This window comes from Phoxinus phoxinus (assembly GCF_949152265.1).
Source record: "Phoxinus phoxinus genome assembly, chromosome: 3".
NCBI lineage: Eukaryota > Metazoa > Chordata > Actinopteri > Cypriniformes > Leuciscidae > Phoxinus > Phoxinus phoxinus.
In genome coordinates this window covers 45104824-45127598 of record NC_136878.1, presented here as the reverse complement: position 1 = coordinate 45127598, position 22775 = coordinate 45104824, and the positions used below count along the sequence as shown (strand labels likewise).

At 37.1% G+C, this 22775-nt stretch overlaps 1 protein-coding gene across 2 annotated transcripts in view; it reads right to left on the bottom strand.

The window, feature by feature from the left end:
- Positions 1–538: 538 nt before the first annotated feature.
- fsd1l (fibronectin type III and SPRY domain containing 1-like) overlaps positions 539–22775 on the bottom strand; it is a 56926-nt gene continuing 34689 nt past the window's right edge. The window contains exons 7-14 of one of the 2 annotated variants that reach the window (XM_079606435.1): positions 21215–21424; positions 20331–20429; positions 19776–19905; positions 14714–14749; positions 10977–11074; positions 8886–9137; positions 6223–6311; positions 539–1405 (exon numbers count right to left, since the gene is read on the bottom strand). In XM_079606435.1, coding sequence (XP_079462561.1) covers positions 1220–1405; positions 6223–6311; positions 8886–9137; positions 10977–11074; positions 14714–14749; positions 19776–19905; positions 20331–20429; positions 21215–21424 — 1100 coding nt within the window. In that variant the 3' untranslated portion in view covers positions 539–1219. The remainder of the gene's footprint in view (positions 1406–6222; positions 6312–8885; positions 9138–10976; positions 11075–14713; positions 14750–19775; positions 19906–20330; positions 20430–21214; positions 21425–22775) is intronic. The other variant, XM_079606436.1, reaches the window with a different exon arrangement.

Genomic DNA, 22775 nt, shown 5'->3' with positions numbered 1-22775 from the left:
AAAGCGAACCTCCACAGTTTGCAGGGGGAAAACCGTAGACTATAGATAATACATAAATGTATGTATTATGTCTATGGGAAAAACATGATGTCTATGGGAAAAACCATAGTGTAGTAAAAAAAAAAAAAAAAAAATTCACGACTTCGGGATTTGTTTTTTGTCTTACGTACAAGAACCGGTTAACTAATGATATGTAGTAGAATCAAATTAAAATCTGTGAATTTTAAAAAGTAAGGAATGAACGTGAGCACGCTTTATTTTTATGATAACCCGTTTTTAACCCCACAAAAATGTTGACATCCATTTTAAAAAACGGCTTCTGGTCTCCTTCCCAATTACGCTTCTTTCTGTTTTTACTAACCTTGCAGGCTTGCCTTCCAGTGGCTTTGGAAGAGCTATAGGCCTAAAGGTTGGTTGAATTTTCATTTTTGGGTGAACTTAACCCTTTCATTTGTAGTAGTTTAAAGGGTCATCCACTTTCTTGCAGTTTCGTGATAACAACACCAGATGGCGCGACCCAAGTCAACACTGAGACGAACAGAAGTCTTTGGTGAGCTTTAATGTTTGGAATTAAGCTCGTTAGGAGTGTTACACAGAAACAAACAGAGGCTTGATTAGTAGTTTCTGCACAAATGTTTGACAAAATCTTGCTTCAGTCCAAAAATAAGACTTTTAAAAATCAACTTAACAACAAACTCGGGATGACACATGTATACCACAAAAAAACGTACAGTCCACATCCAAAATTATTATCCAGATATAATAACAGTATATGACCATTAAAAGCAGCTTTTTATAATTTTTACACTTGTGCAAACCTTTCCAGAGTCGAATTCACCAACTGAAGGATGATCTACAGAGTTTCGGATCTCAGGACATTTACAGTAAAAGAGATAAAACACTCACACTACACAGAACAAAACTAACATAATATGAGAATCAAGTAGTGATGTGAAAGACAAACAACTCAAAAAAGCATGTCTTCATTCAACCTAAATCAGTAAAAGAAAGTGCACTCAACTATTCCCTGATAAAGCGACTAGCTTTTCTGATGCAAACATCTCCCGATGAAAGCAAGTGTCTGTCAAAGAGAACGTGAAGGGAAACGTCTCTCCGTATGTTTCTGCTGGTCAAAGCCGTCCTCGTCCTGGAAGTCTTCATGCCTCGCCATCGCAGGTGTGTCCAGTTCTCAGGGGTTTCCTGATGGTTTCGGGAGTGCTCAGGGCAGGAGGGAAGCGTCCACTGAAGGCAGTTTATCGTAGAAGCAGATATCACAGGCCACGGAGGGGTCCTGCTGAGAGATGCTGCTGTTCGATCCTCCCAGACCGTTTTCTGTCTTCTGGAAGCTTCTCACAGCACTGGGAACCTGCAGGCCCGTGGTCAGAGTCAGACCGCCACACCACACCTGAAACACAAACACATCATGCATTCATTTTCACCACAGGGATGGTCTCCACTTTAGAAACCTCATGAGTTTGAACAAGCCACCATTAGGGAATAAGCCTAGATCTAAGGAAGCTTGTTTCCGTGACTTTTTATCTCACAATTCTGACTTTTTATCTCAGAATTGTGATATTAAGTCGCAATTGTGTGTTATTAAGTCAGAATTGCATGATATAAAGTCGCAATTGTGTGTTATTAAGTCAGAATTGTGAGATATAAACTATTTTGAGGTAAAAAAAAGCATATTTTTTTCCCTTAGAATTGGACTTTATAAATCGCAATTGCGAGTTTATATCTCACAATTCTGAGAAAACATGTCAGAATTGCGAGATATAAACTCGCAATTATGTGTTATAAAGTCAGAATTGCATGATATAAAGTCAGAATTGCGTGATATAAAGTCAGAATTGCGAGATATATAGTCAGAATTGCGAGATATAAACTCGCAATTATGTGTTATAAAGTCAGAATTGCGTGAGATTTCTGACTTTATTTCACGCAATTGCGACTTTATTTCACACAATTCTGACTTTATATCACGCAATTCTGACTTTATATCACGCAATTCTGACTTTATATCATGCAATTCTGACTCTGCCCTCAGTTGAAGACGTCTGAGGGGAGCGACTTCTATGCTAGCCACCCACATAAGGAGCAGGACGTAACTCCCGCCAAGTGTGGTGGCTGCGATATACCCTATCGTTTAAAGACATGACTTTATATCACGCAATTCTGACTATATATCTCGCAATTCTGACTTTATATCTCGCAATTCTGACTATATATCTCGCAATTCTGACTATATATCTCGCAATTCTGACTTTATATCTCGCAATTCTGACTATATCTCGCAATTCTGACTATATATCTCGCAATTCTGACTTTATATCACGCAATTCTGACTTTATATCTCGCAATTCTGACTATATATCTCGCAATTCTGACTTTATATCTCGCAATTCTGACTTTATATCTCGCAATTCTGACTTTATATCTCGCAATTCTGACTTTATATCTCGCAATTCTGACTTTATATCTCGCAATTGCGACTTTATTTCACACAATTCTGACTATATATCTCGCAAATCTGACTTTATATCATGCAATTCTGACTTTATATCACGCAAATCTGACTATATATCTCGCAATTCTGACTTTATATCTCGCAATTCTGACTATATATCTCACAATTCTGACTATATATCTCGCAATTCTGACTATATATCTCGCAATTCTGACTTTATATCACGCAATTCTGACTATATATCTCGCAATTCTGACTTTATATCTCGCAATTCTGACTATATATCTCGCAATTCTGACTATATATCTCGCAATTCTGACTTTATATCACTCAATTCTGACTTTATATCTCGCAATTCTGACTATATATCTCGCAATTCTGACTTTATATCTCGCAATTCTGACTTTATATCTCGCAATTCTGACTTTATATCTCGCAATTCTGACTTTATATCTCGCAATTCTGACTTTATATCTCGCAATTCTGACTTTATAACACGCAATTCTGACTTTATATCTCGCAATTCTGACTTTATATCACGCAATTCTGACTTTTTTATCATGCAATTCTGACTTTATATCACGCAATTCTGACTATATATCTCGCAATTCTGACTTTATATCTCGCAATTCTGACTATATATCTCGCAATTCTGACTATATATCTCGCAATTCTGACTATATATCTCGCAATTCTGACTTTATATCTCGCAATTCTGACTATATATCTCGCAATTCTGACTTTATATCTCGCAATTCTGACTATATATCTCGCAATTCTGACTATATATCTCGCAATTCTGACTTTATATCTCGCAATTCTGACTATATATCTCGCAATTCTGACTTTATAACACGCAATTCTGACTTTATATCTCGCAATTCTGACTTTATAACACGCAATTCTGACTTTATAACACGCAATTCTGACTTTATATCTCGCAATTCTGACTATATCTCGCAATTCTGACTATATATCTCGCAATTCTGACTATATATCTCGCAATTCTGACTTTATATCACGCAATTCTGACTTTATATCTCGCAATTCTGACTATATATCTCGCAATTCTGACTTTATATCTCGCAATTCTGACTTTATATCTCGCAATTCTGACTATATATCTCGCAATTCTGACTTTATATCTCGCAATTCTGACTTTATATCTCGCAATTCTGACTTTATATCTCGCAATTCTGACTTTATATCTCGCAATTCTGACTTTATAACACGCAATTCTGACTTTATATCTCGCAATTCTGACTTTATAACACGCAATTCTGACTTTATAACACGCAATTCTGACTTTATATCTCACAATTCTGACTTTATATCTCGCAATTCTGACTTTATAACACGCAATTCTGACTTTATAACACGCAATTCTGACTTTATATCTCACAATTCTGACTTTATATCTCGCAATTCTGACTTTATAACACGCAATTCTGACTTTATAACACGCAATTCTGACTTTATAACACGCAATTCTGACTTTATATCTCGCAATTCTGACTTTATATCTCGCAATTCTGACTTTATAACACGCAATTCTGACTTTATATCTCGCAATTCTGACTTTATATCTCACAATTCTGACTTTATATCTCGCAATTCTGACTTTATATCTCGCAATTCTGACTTTATATCTCACAATTCTGACTTTATAACACGCAATTCTGACTTTATATCTCGCAATTCTGACTTTATATCTCACAATTCTGACTTTATAACACGCAATTCTGACTTTATAACACGCAATTCTGACTTTATAACACGCAATTCTGACTTTATAACACGCAATTCTGACTTTATATCTCGCAATTCTGACTTTATAACACGCAATTCTGACTTTATATCTCGCAATTCTGACTTTATAACACGCAATTCTGACTTTATATCTCGCAATTCTGACTTTATATCTCGCAATTCTGACTTTATATCTCGCAATTCTGACTTTATTTCACGCAATTCTGACTTTATATCTCACAATTCTGACTTTATAACTCACAATTCTGACTTTATAACACGCAATTCTGACTTTATATCTCGCAATTCTGACTTTATATTTCGCAATTCTGACTTTATAACACGCAATTCTGACTTTATATCTCGCAATTCTGACTTTATATCTCGCAATTCTGACTATATATCTCGCAATTCTGACTTTATAACACGCAATTCTGACTTTATAACTCACAATTCTGACTTTATAACACGCAATTCTGACTTTATATCTCGCAATTCTGACTTTATATCTCGCAATTCTGACTTTATAACACGCAATTCTGACTTTATATCTCGCAATTCTGACTTTATATCTCGCAATTCTGACTTTATATCTCGCAATTCTGACTTTATTTCACGCAATTCTGACTTTATATCTCACAATTCTGACTTTATAACACGCAATTCTGACTTTATAACACGCAATTCTGACTTTATAACTCACAATTCTGACTTTATAACACGCAATTCTGACTTTATAACACGCAATTCAGACTTTATATCTCGCAATTCTGAGAAATAAAGTCATAACTGCGAGATGTAAACTCGCAATTGTGAGATAAAAGTCGCAATAATTTTTGAAAATTTTTTTATTCTGTGGCAGAAACAAGTTTCCATATCTTTAACCACTAAGACACACGACTCAAATATGCTTGGTTTGATTTGATTTGATTAAAAACATCATCTTTTTAAACATATTTCATGGAAATGCGTGTGCATGGTTAGTTTATTCTGACTTTATATCTCGCAATTCTGACTTTATATCTCGCAATTCTGACTTTATATCTCGCAATTCTGACTTTATTTCACGCAATTCTGACTTTATATCTCACAATTCTGACTTTATAACACGCAATTCTGACTTTATAACACGCAATTCTGACTTTATAACTCACAATTCTGACTTTATAACACGCAATTCTGACTTTATAACACGCAATTCTGACTTTATATCTCACAATTCTGACTTTATAACACGCAATTCTGACTTTATATCTCGCAATTCTGACTTTATAAAACACAATTCTGACTTTATATCTCGCAATTCTGACTTTATAACACGCAATTCTGACTTTATAACACGCAATTCTGACTTTATAACTCACAATTCTGACTTTATAACACGCAATTCTGACTTTATAAAACGCAATTCTGACTTTATATCTCGCAATTCTGACTTTATAACACGCAATTCTGACTTTATAAAACGCAATTCTGACTTTATATCTTGCAATTCTGACTTTATATCTCGCAATTCTGACTTTATATCTCGCAATTCTGACTTTATAACTCACAATTCTGACTTTATAACTCACAATTCTGACTTTATATCTCGCAATTCTGACTTTATATCTCGCAATTCTGACTTTATCACACGCAATTCTGACTTTATAACTCACAATTCTGACTTTATAACACGCAATTGACTTTATATCTCACAATTCTGACTTTATAACACGAAATTCTGACTTTATATCTCGCAATTCTGAGAAATAAAGTCATAACTGCGAGATGTAAACTCGCAATTGTGAGATAAAAGTCGCAATAATTTTTGAAAAATGTTTTATTCTGTGGCAGAAACAAGTTTCCATATCTTTAACCACTAAGACACACGACTCAAATATGCTTGTTTGATTTGATTTGATTAAAAACATCATCTTTTTAAACATATTTCATGGAAATGTGTGTGCATGGTTAGCAATAGAATAATAACCCATATTTGCATGTTGTTTGTACTCCAAACTCACCATGAAAGCTGGAACAACAGGTTGGGTGAACTTCATCTTAAAAGTATGGAGTAATTGTTTGTTTTCAGCATTATAGAAAGCAAGTTGGCCTGAAAAAGAAAAACACACACACAAAGCCTTTAATAAACATCCGGAGTCACATTAACATGCTGCAGTTCTTCAGCGCACAGAAAGCATGAATGGACAAGGCTGAAACTCAATCTGGACGGATCTAGTTGCACGAGTGAGAAACCTGAGGGTGGGCTATAATGTTCCCTCGAGGAATGAAGCGCGACATGAACGTACAACGACCCATAACAACACAGAAGTCTTGACATCACAGTGAGTGCATCAAGGCAAGCCGCACATATGAACGAATAGCCTGAAAATTTTTATTTTTTCTTAAAGTCCCCCTGAGGTGAAAAATCAGCTTTCATGTCGTTTATACATCTATGTGTTTTTAATATGCTTTAAGACAAACCAGACATAAGTCAACACCATTGCTGAGTATTTTCTCCCTTAAAACTAATTTTAATAATCAAAACTGTAGTTTTAAAACATATGAGCTGAACTGTGACTTGAAGCTATCGACCACGTAGCACGGTGTTCGTGGCTCGACTGGTTGAGTCTGTTTTCCAAGATGGCTCCTGCCTGTATACGCGTAATGTACTTTCTTTATAAAGTATCTTCTTATTAAACTGTCTGAACACTTAAACAGTTCTCAATGCTTCGGTTTGCATGTAGGGAGCCTCATTATGCCACCGTGTTAGTGTGAGGCTATTTTGAGCCTTGTTAGTGGTATTAACTAGCGATTTCTATTTACTTATTCGATGCCCCATATACTAGCGTTATAAGCTAATCAGTTTTTAGAGATAAAACTCTTTACATTCAATTATCATGAAAACACATCCCAGAGAACGGTCGACTCGGTAACCATGTGTTAATAACCCCTAGGTTCATTTTGCGCCGGAATTGACCGTTCGCAAAGACCCGCCCCCCTTAGTTACTGTCGCTATGTCCGACAAGCTACGCCGCACTCACGACACACCATGTTCTCACGCAGTGAAAAATACATCGCAGAGCAGAGAGGAGACTGACAACACACCGACAGACACAGACTAGGTTACTTTTCAGTTACTTTTGATATTAAACAAAGTCTCACCTTTCAAATTTGGTAATTTTTAAAAGAAATGTAAACAATAAATACCGTTTTGTGGCTCTTTAATGTGTGTGACAGATCGCTGTGTCGCCTCAGTTAAAGCCGCTCGTGAACCGATCATCTCTTCCTTCTAGTTCATTTATAGCATCAAATAAACATGAATGAACATCAGAAGGAATGTTGTTTTAACCGCGGAAAGGCGTCAGTACACTCCGCTTCTCAAGTTCAAATCCTCCAACGTTAATCAACTAACTCTCCTGACTGCTTTGTCGGACAAAATGGCGGATGGCGAAGTATGATTGGTCAGATCACCTGTCAATCAAGCTCCCTGCGAAGGGTCAATTGTCCTTTAAAGTTAATCGAGGAACAAAGGGAACAGAGAAAAACACTCACTGCTCTTGACTAAAGAAGTTTTGTAACTTTAATAAGGATTAGTCTATATATAATTTATGCACTTACACTCTCATCTGCCTACTGTTGTTTTGTCTGCTGTCTTTGTCAATTGCCTTTATCAAGTCAAGAATATTTGTATAGCGCTTTTCACAATACAGATTGTATCAAAGCAGCTTCACAGTATTAAATTAAAATAATAATAAAAAAAATTTATCCAGACATCAATGGCTTATTGATCATCATTATAGGTGTTATTAATCATTTAGTTGTTGCTAGTTTGAGTTGAGAAATACACATTTCAGCATTATCACTAATCTGTGTGTGCATTTCCCTTGAGAACCAAGCAAGTTGACTCATGAAACCATTTGTTTATTATATCGCAATCGCAATACTGACCTAAACAATCGCAATATTGACCTCAACAATCGCAATATTGACCTCAACAATCGCAATATTGACCTCAACAATCGCAATATTGACCTCAACAATCGCAATATTGACCCTAACAATCGCAATATTGACTTCAACAATCGCAATATTGACCTCAACAATCGCAAAATTGACCTCAACAATCGCAATATTGACCTCAACAATCGCAATATTGACCTCATAAAACAATCGCAATATTGACCTCAACATTCGCAATATTGACCTCAACAATCGCAATATTGACCTCAACAATCGCAATATTGACCTCAACAATGGCAATATTGACCTCAACAATGGCAATATTGACCTCAACAATCGCAATATTGACCTCAACAATCGCAATATTGACCTCAACAATGGCAATATTGACCTCAACAATGGCAATATTGACCTCAACTATCGCAATATTGACCTCAATTATCGCAATATTGACCTCAATTATCGCAATATAACATTTTCCCCAAATCGTGCAGCCCTAATTTGCACATATCTGACTTATATCTGATTTGTTTCCACATATGAAATATCCGAATGCATGTTTTTTTCCCGTTTACACGGTCACAGAACACATCCGATCTGTGTCACCGAATTGGGTCACATTTCACTGGCAGTGTAAACGAGGCGAGGCGTATCAAATGTGATACAGTAGCTTTATAGGGTTAATCAAGCATGAAAGAACTGCTACACAGATTTTGAACATTACCCCGATCAAAGTCACAGTAGACTCCTACGCTGTCAGGTACCGGCACATCCAGATTCTTTGCCTTGTTGTTGTGTTTGGCCGCAAATGAGTTCTGCAGCCAGTTGTTGACGTGAACACACCAGGTGTTGTTGGTCTTCCCCAACTGGTCGAATTTCCCAAGGTTTCTGTAGGCCAAACCAACACTGTAGGACTTGCAGTCTTTCTGAGGCTTCACCTCCCAGTAATGCTGCCCGGACTCTATACTCGTGTCACCTAAACATGCAGACGAACACATGAGTTTAATTACAACAGTGTCTTCAAATGATCAGAATGTCAATAAAGTGACGTTACTCCAGCAAACATGTTTGTGTAGAGATGTGTTGCAAGTGTTGTTTTCAAGTCATGTCACATTCATTTGTATAGCGCGTAAAGCAGATTGTTTAAAAGCTTCACATTAATAAACAAGAAAATAATAGTTAATGGTGCAAAATTAATCAATTATACATTTAATTTCAGCTGTAAAGCAACTCTACAAGTGTATTCAGCTCAAATCATTTTAAGTGCTGTTTTCATCCAATTGTTTTAGTGCAGTTAAATCGATAATATTACTGAATATGAATTGTCTTTTGAACCCAAATGTTTAAAGAGGACTAATTATGCTTTTTTACATGTTCAACTTTCTTTAGTGTGTAATGTTGCCGTTTGAGCATGAAAAGGCTCTGCAAAGCTCCAGTTCTTCTCTATATCGGTGTCAGTGTTTCTGAACTCCTGAAACACCTCCACTGTAGTCTTGAGTTTCTTCCGGGAACGAACACGTCACAATATTCCTCATTTAAATAACTAATACGCAGAATAAAGGGGCGGGGCCTGGTTGAGTTAGTCAGTAGTGTGTTGAACTGGCGGTTATGGTAAGGAGCGGGACATTTCCCAAACACACTTGGTTGCTTGACCAATCACAACACACTGATCCAGCCGACCAATCAGAGCACAGTGTGCTTTTCAGAAGGAGGGGCTTCATAGAGACAGGAAGTAAACAGAGAGTTACTGACAGACTGGGAAGAGATAGGGTGACCATATTTTAGTTTTCAGAAAAGAGGACGGAGGGCGTGTTTGAGGGGTGGGGGTGTGGTTTTGCAAATGCATTCACAACCTTGCAACTATGTTATTGTACTTTAATACATAAAATAATAGCCTACATAATTTCCATTCAAAATTTGGCCCGCAACAATAGAATAATATATATATCTATATATATAATAGCTTTTAACACCTTATACATGACACTGTTTCTTTTCATGGCCATAGGTTAAAATGAAATAAAAAATCTACTACACTATTTCAGTAAAAAATCATTTCAATCCTCCAGATGTTCACTAGTATACTTTCCTTATGTGGGCTTCTAGGTCGCTAGCACCTTTATTTGACACTGACACGTACAGTACGTGCCAGCTTTGCAGGTCATGCATTCTGCACGGATCCCGACCGAAGCGAAATCACGGGAAATCATCTGTGTTTCTCTGTAAATCATCTGTGAATTTACATTTGGGCTTTTTTTTTACGCTGTTCAGGAGCCATGTGCCACTGTTGATAAGCAAGCGCTGCTCTGTCTCTTTCTTGTGCTCTCGTGGTGCTGGGGGTAATGATGGAGATGCAGTTTGACCAATGTTTGCAGTACGTACATGACCGACCGACCGACCAATGGTGGCGTGCGAGAAGGCGGGACCTAAAGCAATGCAAAAACGCACGGCGACTGTAGAAAGCAAAAGCCGAATCCCGGACATTTTGGTTGATTTAGAAATCCCGGCCGCACGCATTTTTTTAGGTCCAAAAAGAGGACATGTCCGGGAAAAAGCGGACGTATGGTCACCCTAGAAGAGAGGAGCAGCAACAATGGAGAATATGGGGAAAATAATCAACATTCAAGCATGAAAACCTGCTCTAGTCGAGCCCAAAACCAAGACTTTGTAAAAGGGCATAATAGGTCCTCTTTAAAAGACATGAAAAGGAACAAATCACTTGAAATTGGTAAAGAAACTTCTTCCAAAATGATTTCAGACTTTTGGATGGCAGTGTAGACCGAAAATCGTAACATTTCTAAGGCTATTTTGGTACCCAGAACTGTGTAGGACTCTCCGGTGAAGCGGTCCCTGGCTCCTCTGGTGGCCGGCGAGCGGCTCACTGATGTTCGCTTAGGAGACGGAGTTCCACTTCTGAAATCATCACAGACACACAGACCGTCACTACACATACTGGACACACACACAATGCACACGCAGCAGATGGTTTGAGTGCAGAGATAAATCATCAAAACACTAAACACACACTCCTAATCCCACAACACACAGAGAAAGGAGAGAAGAGACGAGAAGAGGCGAGAAGAAACGAGACGAGAAGAAATGAGACGAGAAGAGACAAGAAGAAACGAGACAAGACGTCTCGAGAACGAAAAGAGAGACGAGAAAAGAAGAGACGAGAAGAGACGAGACGAGAAGAGAACGAGAAGAGATGAGACGAGACGAGGAGACGTGAAGAGAAGAGAAGAAAAGAGACGAGAAGAAATGAGACTAGAAGAGACAAGAAGAAACGAGACAAGACGTCTCGAGAACGAGAAGAGAGACGAGAAAAGAAGAGACGAGAAGAGATGAGACGAGACGAGGAGACGTGAAGAGAAGAGAAGAAAAGAGACGAGAAGAGAACGAGAAGAGACGAGAAAAGACGAGGAGAAGAGAAGAGAAGAAGAGAACAGAAGAGAAGAGACGACACAAGACGTCTCGAGAACGAGAAGAGAGACGAGAAAAGACGAGGAGAGGAGAAGAGAAGAGAAGAGAAGAGAAGAGAAGAGAAGAGAAGAGAGAAGAGAACAGAAGAGACAAGACGTCTCGAGAACGAGAAGAGACGAGGAGAAGAGAAGAGGAGAACAGAAGAGAAGAGAAGAAGAGAACAGAAGAGACGACACAAGACGTCTCGAGAACGAGAAGAGAGACGAGAAAAGACGAGGAGAAGAGAAGAAAAGAGAAGAGAAGAATAGAACAGAAGAGACGAGACGTCTCGAGAACGAGAAGAGACGAGGAGAAGAGAAGAGAAGAAGAGAACAGAAGAGAAGAGACGAGACGTCTCGAGAATGAGAAAAGAGACGAGGAGACGTGAAGAGAAGAGAACGATAAGACACGAGAAGAGAAGAGACATCTCGAGAACGAGAAGAGAGACAAGAAAAGACGAGGAGAAGAGAAGAGACGAGAAGAGAAGAGAAGAGAAGAGAAGAGAAGAGAAGAGAAGAGAAGAAGAGAAGACTTTCATTTAGTTACGGTATCAAGCACAGCATGTCCCTGTTTGTTAGGGCTGGGTATTGACACAAATTTCATAATTCGATTAGTTTTCAATTCACATGCTTTTCATTTGGAAATATGTCAGGTACAGTGTATATACTATACAGCAACCTGTCAGTCAGTATATTAATATTAAAGACAAAATTAACAACTAATTGTGTATACAAACATTTAAAATGACATGGTACAATTGAGTAAGCTGTAGCGTATCTTTCAACATACCGTCTTATGTTCATTTATCTTTATTTTGTGCTATAACTAGAAGTAAAGTGGACGAAATGATCGGTTCACTTCCCACAGCGATCAGGTACGCCACATTATAGAGCAACAAACGCTATTTGTTGTTTGAATTTTGTAATAAAATTGACATAATTTAAAATCCAAGACTTTGTTTCATCTCAAAAGCAACAAAGTGTGGTTTACTCATCAACTGAAAACAGCGCAGCACAAAATATTTAATAATCAATATTGGTTCATCCAAATGAGACTTGACTGAAATCAGGAAATTTATATTTTCAACCCAACCCTACTGTGCGTGATGGTGATTCATGAAGAAAAGCAATGCGTAACATGTTAGCCACAGTAGCACAAATTATGCAATGCTACTCAAAATAGTTTAATGCAACAAAACAGGCTTTTATGTCTCTTAATAATTTGAACAATAATGGCTGTGCAGACTATGAATGGCTATCATAGAGCAATTACGCAACACTACAGGCGATTGATTGTGTATTTTGTAGTGTACTTGATATAGAATTCAACAAAGTGCACAAATATAAGTGTATTTTTACTGAAGCATGATTAAAGGGATAGTTCACTTTGAAATAAAATTTTGGTATGTTTTAGCTTACCTGAAGTGCATCCAAGATGTCGGTGTCTTTGTCTCCGCAGTAGTTTCAATTTTGATATTTTTAGGTCAAACCGTTCTTGTCTGTCAGTCATATAATGCAGGTCTATAGGCACTGTCTCTAATAGCATGCAGAGAAAAGTCCAAATTAAAAAATTCCCCATCGTAAGTGCACATTGATGGCCTAAGACACGAAACAAGCGGTTTGTGTGATAAAACGAACAGTATTTATATCGTTTTTATCTCTTTTACACAACCACGTCCAAGTGATCTGTTTACACCGGATTTCTTCCCCGGAAACTAATCTAACCGCCTTCGATTGGACGTTGCATTTTTAAACTCAGCAGAAACGCGTGTGATTGGCTGTTCGGCTCAACGTATGCCTTTGATTGACCTGAACAATGAAGCGAGTAGTGTGTCGAGATAGAAGGCTTACAAATTGGGAATAAGTGAAAACTCAACACTCCCGGATGAGTTCGCGCGAGCTTAGGCCATCAATGTGCACTTACGATGAGGAATTTTTTTATTTGGACTTTTCTCTGCATGCTTTTGGAGACAGTGCCTATACACCTGCATTATATGACTGACAGACAAGAACGGTTTGACCTACAAATATCAAAACTGAAACTACTGCGGAAACAAAGACACCGACATCTTGGATGCACTTCAGGTAAGATAAAACATACCAACATTTTATTTTAAAGTGAACTATCCCTTTAAGGGATGATTAAGCTCGTCCCTTCCTCCATTAGCTATATGTCAGATCCCTCATGTTAGCAAAAGAACAGCCGGCCGGTGAAGGACGACCCAAACAAAAGGCATTTAAAAGCGTCCTAAAAGACTGAGCATTATCTCAAGATACTTCGCAGCATACCAGATGCTTTAGTTTCAAAGCATGATTGACGGGTGTAATGACATGCAAAACTGATGTAGTTCAGTGCACGTTGTTTGCCGTAATGAAATGACTGATGAGAAAAGCATAAAAGCGGTGATTTTCGGCGAATGCTTACTCACCACGGTCATAAAGATGTGAGCATGGAAAAGCAACTTTATATTTAGTATTAAGTTGAATTAAAAGTTGCACAACCAAAAATGTAGGTAATCATTTAAAAACATTTCAAGAAATAGCAAAGTTTGAAAGAGGGAAGTGATAGAAAAGGTGTTAAGTACAGGTTGAATTTTTGCTCAGAATCATCATAATAATAAAAAATAAATATCTTTTTATATATATTCTACTTTCAGTAACACACGTGGCACATGCAAAATCCGTTCTCAACACAAGAGCACTCAGTTTAGAAACACAGAAAACCCCTTTAGAAGAACAGACACTTCATGAATAAGGATCACACATACATTTAGAAAATTATTTTAATTCAGCGCTAATTAATATTGTATGTAATGTATGGAGATACTACAGTTGAAGTGGATCAAAAAAGTTAAATCAAAGTTGTCCTAAGACAAGATCGGGTATTGTTCAAAACACATGTATAACTTTGAAGAAAGGTTTTGATCCACTTCAAATGTTGACTAATTTTAATTTTCCTGTGATCCTTCTTCATGCGATGCTGTGCTCAGATCAGTGTCAGTGAACACAAAGCCCGTAGAGGAGCTCTGGGTAAGCCAGCGGCCGGGTCAGTGCGCTCAGAGAGAGGCCGATGCTAACAGACACACGTCACCTGGACATATTCTTCAGATTGGTGAAATGTGCACTGCTGATTGGTAGAAAGGAAAACACAAGAGTTATCAGGGATGCATGGACATCTAGGGCTGATCAGCCGATAATGCAGCTTTTTAAGTTATTGCCAATAACTGATAAATGGCAGATTTTAAAATGCTGTTTTTTGAAAATGTATAAAGCAGAATTTAAAAACAACCGAAGTTGAGCAAAGTGCTGTACAAGCACAAGACCAATAGTCATTTTTTTTATTAAAATTATTTAAAACACTATAAACTACATATTAAATGCTACAAGATTTGCTACATTACAGGTATAATGTATAGTACTTTTTTTTTTTTTTTTGATTTGCTAAAGACTCATTTGTGACCCTGGACCACAAAACCAGTCACATGGAGATTTATGCATCACAGGGTATCTGCACATTTTTTAAAGTCAAATTTAAGGCTTTTTAAGACCTTTTTAAGACCTGAAGAAATCAAAATTAATACCGTACATTAGGGGTTTGCAATATTAACAAAAACATATCTTGATATTTTCAAAGTTTTGTTGATAATAATTAGATGATATTTTACTGATTTTGTACTGGTACCATTAGGTTTGTTGTTGACAGCAGACTCACAAAGATATTCATATTTAACATATTCTATCTATGCAGTGGTCAGTTTACAGTAGTGACTGAAATTATTTTTTTTATTAAGGGGCAATATTTGCCATCTTAAATTGATTTCCAGGGGCATTTTCAACTAAATATGGAAATTATTTCTAAACGTATTTAGAGGTATGCATCACCTTTTATGACAAATTCTAACATTAAAATTAAATTCTATTAGAATAACACAGTACCACTGTCAAATTAAATAATTAAATAAAAAACCATCCTTGCAGTGCAGAGGTGACACAGAAGCGGCATCCGAACTGGCATTACTATATTTACACTTCATTTGCAATTGCATAAATAAAGCTATTCAATATTTAAATATGAAATTATTTATAATTTTAACATTTTAATTAAAGGGGTCATGACATGGTTTTTTTTATTTTATTATTATGTTCCCTTAGGTGCAAATATAGTATTACTATAGTTTTTTTTACAAAAAACTTTTAAAATGTAGTGATTTATGACCTTTTCCCACCCTGTTTTTCATCCTCTGATTCAAACAGTCTGTTTTGGGGGTGTTTCCCCTTTAAGAGTTCAGTGTTAACGCCCACTGTTATGATTGGCTAACGTCAGTGCCTATGCATCAATTATTAACGCCCCCAGCCAGAACATTTGCGGATTCGGCGCAACTGTTTAATAGCGGGTGATGCATGCGAAGCGATGGCTCTTGCAATGATAAAACCTTATTATGTTTGAGCCGGAATCAGAGGAAAATGAACGATCACCACAACAACGAAGACTGGATCAGCCCGTGTCCACATGGAAAGTGAAACTATTTTGAATTAATAAAAAAAAATTAACCCGAGACACTTGAAAACGGATTATTGTTACATAATTTTCCTATAGCTTAATTTGCTAACAGTTTAACATTATTTAACTAATTCCAATGAAATGATAGGGTGTACCACGGACAAAAATGCATGCACAGGCCATATTTGAAGATGCAGCATTGATAAAGGCAACATTTTTAATTTTCTATCACATGTAGGCCTACTAGAAAGGCGACATATTTTGAAGATTCTCTTATACAAATGTGTTTATATTAGCCATGGTAAAAAGTAAGTTTGCGTCGTCGTTGTTGAGCCCAGAATATTCGGCACGGACTTATCTTTGAGCAACAGTTTTCTGGCAAAGCCAAGCATCATATTGGGATTTTTTCCTCAAAACAGTCATCCTTATAATGTATAGAACACTGTCGTGACTGGGACGTCCGCAAAAAATAAAGTGCATCCATTTTTCCCTGACGACTGGATCTTTCAGCGTATTTAAAAAGTAGTTTAAAGTTGTAAATACATTACTTACAGTTTGCGTCGTCGATGTTGAGCCAAGAATAGTCGGCACGGACTTATCTTTGAGCAACAGTTTTCTGGCAAAGCTCAAAACAGTCATCCACACGCTTAAACTAACACTGCCGTGACTGAGACGTCCGCAAAAAATAAAGTGCATCCATTTTTCCCTGACGACTGGATCTTTCGCAGCGTATTCAAAGATGTTGTTTGTCCACAGCCAGGAACAGCACATCTGCGGCATCGTAACTTCCCTGTACACAGACCCACTCGCTGTCCGTCGACTGAACACTTGTGAGGCGCGCGGCGCGCGGGCGCGACGATGATACGAAATGAGCGTAGTTGCCTTGCGCTTAAAGCGTAGCTGTCTTGTGCCTGGAGGCGGTCATATGCAAACGCTGGTACGTCACTTCGTACCGTGACGTCACTTCTTACCATGGATCCAGAACGAGCTGTATTTAGAGCTTGATTAAATAAATGATTCGTTTATAATGGGGAGGACGTCTTAAGCTATGAAACTTGCAGGACGTTTTAATGGTACAAAGACCTCTTATATACCAAAAGATCAAGGCAAATTTGGTTTCTCATGTCATGACCCCTTTAAGGCGTACTTTAAATATGAAACTAAACCCGCCAGTAGGTGGCAGTAAGTCACTGTCTTAATAAGCGAGTTGTTGGAGTTTTATTCAACCGATTTGTTCAAACGGCCGATTCATTCATTGAATCAAATGATTCGTTCAAAACGCGGATTTCAGTTTTTAAAAAAGAATCGCTGTCTGCTGGACTACAGTTTCATTATGAAATTCTCGTCTGCGAAATAAAGGGGGAAACAAACAATATTGCCAATATAAAAAGTAACACACAATGTTAACCTTAGCCTATTGTTAATTTAACTGATGTATAAAATAAATAGCACATTTGCAATTGTGCACAGGAAAACGGCACTCTTGCTCATGTGATATTCTAATATAACAACATAATATGATATAAATATAATAAGACAAAAAATCATTTGGGGACATACCTATAACTGCATGACACATCACGCAGTGAAAGCAAGCATGAGAGACAAACGCGATGTCGGCTCGAACTCGCGATGCCTCGTACGTAGTTAAAACAATGATTACAATATCATCACAGTTCATAGACAATCCTAAACACAAAGAATGAACGTACTATTGAACTGACATTTACTCGTTCTCTTATCCTCTCCTCTCTCGCGTGCAGGAGACAGACGCAGGCTAATACGCTGCCGTAAATGACGCGAATTGTCACGTGAACAAGCAAATCCACAAAGATAGAATAATAAAAATAATACGTAGCCTACGCTAATTAGATCGTTTTCATTTGGAAAGCATTTAGATACGTCGTCAAAGTGTCATCTAAAATTTAAGACCTTTCATAGGTAAAAATAAGACTTTTCATAAGTAAAAATAAGATTTTAAGACTTTTTAAGGCCTTAAATTTTAAATATCGAATTTAAGACCTTTTAATACTTTTTAAGGATCCGCGGGGACCCTGCATCACATAAAAGCTGAATAAATAATCTTTCCATTAATGTGTGGTTTGTTATGATATGACAATATTTGGCCGAGATACAACTATTGAAAATCTGGAATCTGAGGGAGCAAAAAAATCGAAGCATTGAGAAAATCTCCTTTAAAGTTGTGCATTTATGTTCACGATTGTGCTGCATTCACTCATAAAAATACATGTTTTATATATTTATGGTAGGAAATTTACAAAATATCTCCATGGAACATGATCTTAATATCCTCATGATTTTTGGCATAAAAGAAAAATGGATAATTTTGACCCATACAATGTATAGTTGGCTATTGCCACAGATATACCCGTGCGGCTCCAGACTGGGTTTGTGATCCAGGGTCACATTTCAACAGTGTAATTAAAGTACCAGTGTTCTGTAGAGATGAATTATAAGTGAGCATTACATAACAGCAAAGACGGACGTCTGTCATGTATATCGGCGATCTGCACAGGATAAGTGTAAAAATCACAGAGATGAGCGCGACTACTGCTTTTCTTTTTAGGTTTTATAAAAGGTAAAACTGGAAAAAGTAAAAAATGGTCAATTTGAATGGGATTAAAATGACAGAGAAGGTAAGTAATTATTCACATTATTATATCAGTGTATTATTTATATACTATAGTATATAAAGGATATTTTTTATTTAGTTTTAGTAATTTTAGTACTTCAACAAACACTTATTTCAGTTTCATTTCTAATTTTTTATTTAAATTGAAGATTTTTTCATCTTATAATTATATTTTATTTAATTTTATTTAATCTTTATTTCAATTACCAAAACGATTTGGGTAACATTAACAACGCTGTAGTACATTACACTCCGGATAGGGCTTTACACTAACTGATGTCGCTAACCTTTATTAATAAATCTACAAAAACACACACACACACCACATATCGTCACTGTCGGGCGGAAATCTTTTTTCTCCCAAAAAAAAACGCTACTTTTCAGGAAATGAAAAAAAAAACACTGTCTTTTTTTAAATAATTAAACATCGCATTGTCAAAGTTGATCTTGTGACATCATATATGGTCAGATAGTTGAATGTGTGATTATATTATTGACATTGTAGCAAAATCAAGCTCATATTGAGTTACGAGGTTTTTGACCAGCGACGTACGTGTTTTGTCCATCATTACGCAGAAAATGCATCACGATACGTTTTCAAAAACGTACAGGTTATGAAGTTTATTGTCGCTATGTGGGTGAAAATGCAGTACTTTTTTCAAACAACCAGTTTGAACAACCATTGCATTGCAAACAAGCAGTGACGGAGTGTGTGCAGCTCTTCACTCACGATAGAGGTGGGCGGAGTTATGAGGTTTGACTGACAGTTTGAGTATCCAATGGAGTTTAGTCACAAGCTCTTTTTAATATTTTTCATGGTTTAGATATTTGCAAAACCCACAGACAGTCGTAACGGGTGACCAATAGTAATGATTTTTGAATAAAAACGACGAAATATGGAGGTCCGAGGTTTCCGCCCGACGATATACAGGTTTCTGTCTGCTAACTCATCCATGGCTGATTCAATGAAAGAATGATGCTATATTTTAAGCTTCTTACCTGCCCTTGTTCTCCTTCCCTTTGACTTTGCTGTCGAGGCCTTTTCCTCCCTGCGGATCCCATTCGACGCCCCGGTCCTCCACCTTCAGATTCAGATGAGATGACGTGGAGTCAAAGCTGAAGTTAAATGCTAACACACAGAGACACAACCATCAATATCACAGAAGCACTAATAGGACAATTCCTTTTTACAAATAAAACTACTGTCAAAAGTTTGGGGTCTATAAAGTTGTGAAATATTATTACTATATTGTATCATAACTCCAGTCTTCAGTGTCACATGATCCTTCAGAGATCATTCTAATATGATGATTTGCTGATATGATGATCAATGTTGAAAAACGTTAATATTTTTGAGTAAACTGAGCAAGACACATTTTTTTCAGGATTATTTGATGAATATATAGTGCAAAAGAACAGCATTATAAATGTCTCTACTGTCACGTTTAAAAATAATAATAATCTGACCCCATACCTTTGAGAAAACACACACACACACATATGCATACATTATACATATATAATGATTTTACATAGTTTAATACACAACCCTACCTCTAGTTTCCAAGGTGACCGGGTCCGAATAATCACCTGCGGCTGCTTTGTTACACGCTCGTACCCGGAAGTTCATGAATTTGGAGTCAAATCTTAACCCTGCCGAATGAATAGAATAGACCGTTTTCCTTGAGCATAAAAGTGGGAAATGTAGAATATTTTAAATCATATATAATAATATTTTAGGTCATGAAAAGCAGCACATAAGTGCACCTTTTTATTATCGTTAACTAAAACTTTGCAAAATTTTCATCACTTGAAATAAAACAAACATTAGCTAAAACAAAACAAACTTATTTTTATTCAAAAGAAAAATCATTTTAGTTGAAGTAGAAAAAGAAAGTTCATAAAAACTATATAGACATTTTAAAAAACTAATACAAATGACAAAAACTAAAATCTAAATTAACTAAAATAAACAATAAAATCAAATTCAAAATATTAACAAAACCTATAATAGTATTTATACCAGAGCTGATGAATGCTTGAATCTGATTGGCCAGACAAGTAGTTTGTTAAGACTTGGTAAGGGAATTACAAACCTGCGCACATATATTCAAACGCGCATAACTATAGAATTAATTATTAATGCGCACGTGAGCATCAGTGTTTTTCACAGGTTTGCGTTTAAAGTCTGTGTTGAGAGAACGGTGTCATCTTAGCGGCCCCTAATTTAACAACTAATGATCATTCTGACGGAAGTGAATCACTCAAAACTAACTTTAGCTGGAAAATATCTTTATTCAAGAACCGCTATAAAGACAAAACAATCTCTGTATACCTTAAATTATCCGTTTATCACTGTAAAGCTGCTTTGAAACAGTCTACATTGTTAAAAGCGCTGTATAAATGAAGATGACTTGACTTGACGGTGCCACCAGCACCTTGTAGTGTGTGTTCAGAGGTCCTGATGTCGTCCAGCACCTCCCAGCACTGCTCGTCCTTCACGCGCGGCAGACCCTCGTGGCTGGTCTTCCGGTACTCTAAGATGTAGTGGTCGATCTTGCTGTCCTCCGTCGGCATCCTCCAGGTTACGGTCACCTCATTATCCATCACCAGACAGTCCCCGAGCACGATCTCTGGGGCTCTGGGCACTGAGTGGGGAAGATCACAACACTGAGCGTTTTCATGGACACGTATCTTGAAGAAGAACGCATTGTTTATAAATAGAGAATCACTTTGTGTGTTTCAAATAGAGATCATGATTTTGCTACGATTCTGAGCAGACAACTAAACCAAATAACATGTAATGTATTAGAGGTTCTGACAAAATGCTAATTGCTGCAGTTTTTTTTTATATTTAGAAAAAAAAAAATCGGGTTGAGTGAATGATTCAATGACTCACTCATAAACACTTGTTTTATTATTGGATGAATCAGCGGGGGTTTTTTTTTTTACGCATCTCTTGAATGAATGATTGGTTGGTTGGTTGGTTTTTATTTGTACCCGTAGGTAAATTAAGTTCCAGAGAACAAGTTTAGGCTATTTCTCAGACATATAGACGATAACACCATGCATACAAACCGAACAAGACACTAAAATCACACTAAAACAATTTACTCCATCTTAATACTATTCATAAAATGAATCACTACTGGAACAAAGCTGTTCTTATATCGTTTTGTTGTACACCGCAGTACTCTAAACCGTCGATTGGACGGCAGATACTGAAACTCACAATACAGCGGATGGAGCTGGTCACTCGAGATTGAAATACCCATGCGCTGTACCTGCCTGGTATACAGCGAGGATGGGTTCAGTAGTGGCTCCCCAATCAACCTACTCGACCACTTCACAATCTGGCCAATAGAGTTCCGGCTCTTTAACGTTAAGTTCCCATACCAGGATACCAGAGAAAAGGATAGTACGGATTCAATAAAAGCGCGATAAAACATACTCAACAGAGTTTTCTCGATTCAATAACATTTATATTTTTTAACAGTCACTAGTCGCCACCTAGTGGCGTAATGATACAATCTTTATATTTGAAGCATCAATGACCATTAGAGAGAGCGTAACAACAAAACAATCCAACCGTCTCCATTGACTCTGCATTGCGAGAGGCTCCTCCTCGTCATTTCTTGCTTCTAACTAAAGACAGAAAAATGCCTAAAAGCTGCTGTGTGACGAGGTGTACAGCAAACAAGCTAAGAAACAGAAATAAGTTTTTATAAGCTGTCGACCCCAAAAAACGAGCATTTAAGGACTTAAAAGTGGACACAGGCAAGAACAAATGGGTAAATTGTGGGATCCTGACACTAAAAACACAGTTACGTGTGCAGTGAGTTAAACATTTGGTCACTGGTGAGTCAAATATCCCAAATGTCAGTTTTATATATTATATTTCTGTAAGATAAGCGATCCTGTGTTGCCGATGACGTTCTCCTCCAGCGGCGTACGTTAGTTCTCAGAGTAATGAGACACGTTACGCTCTGTCTACACTGC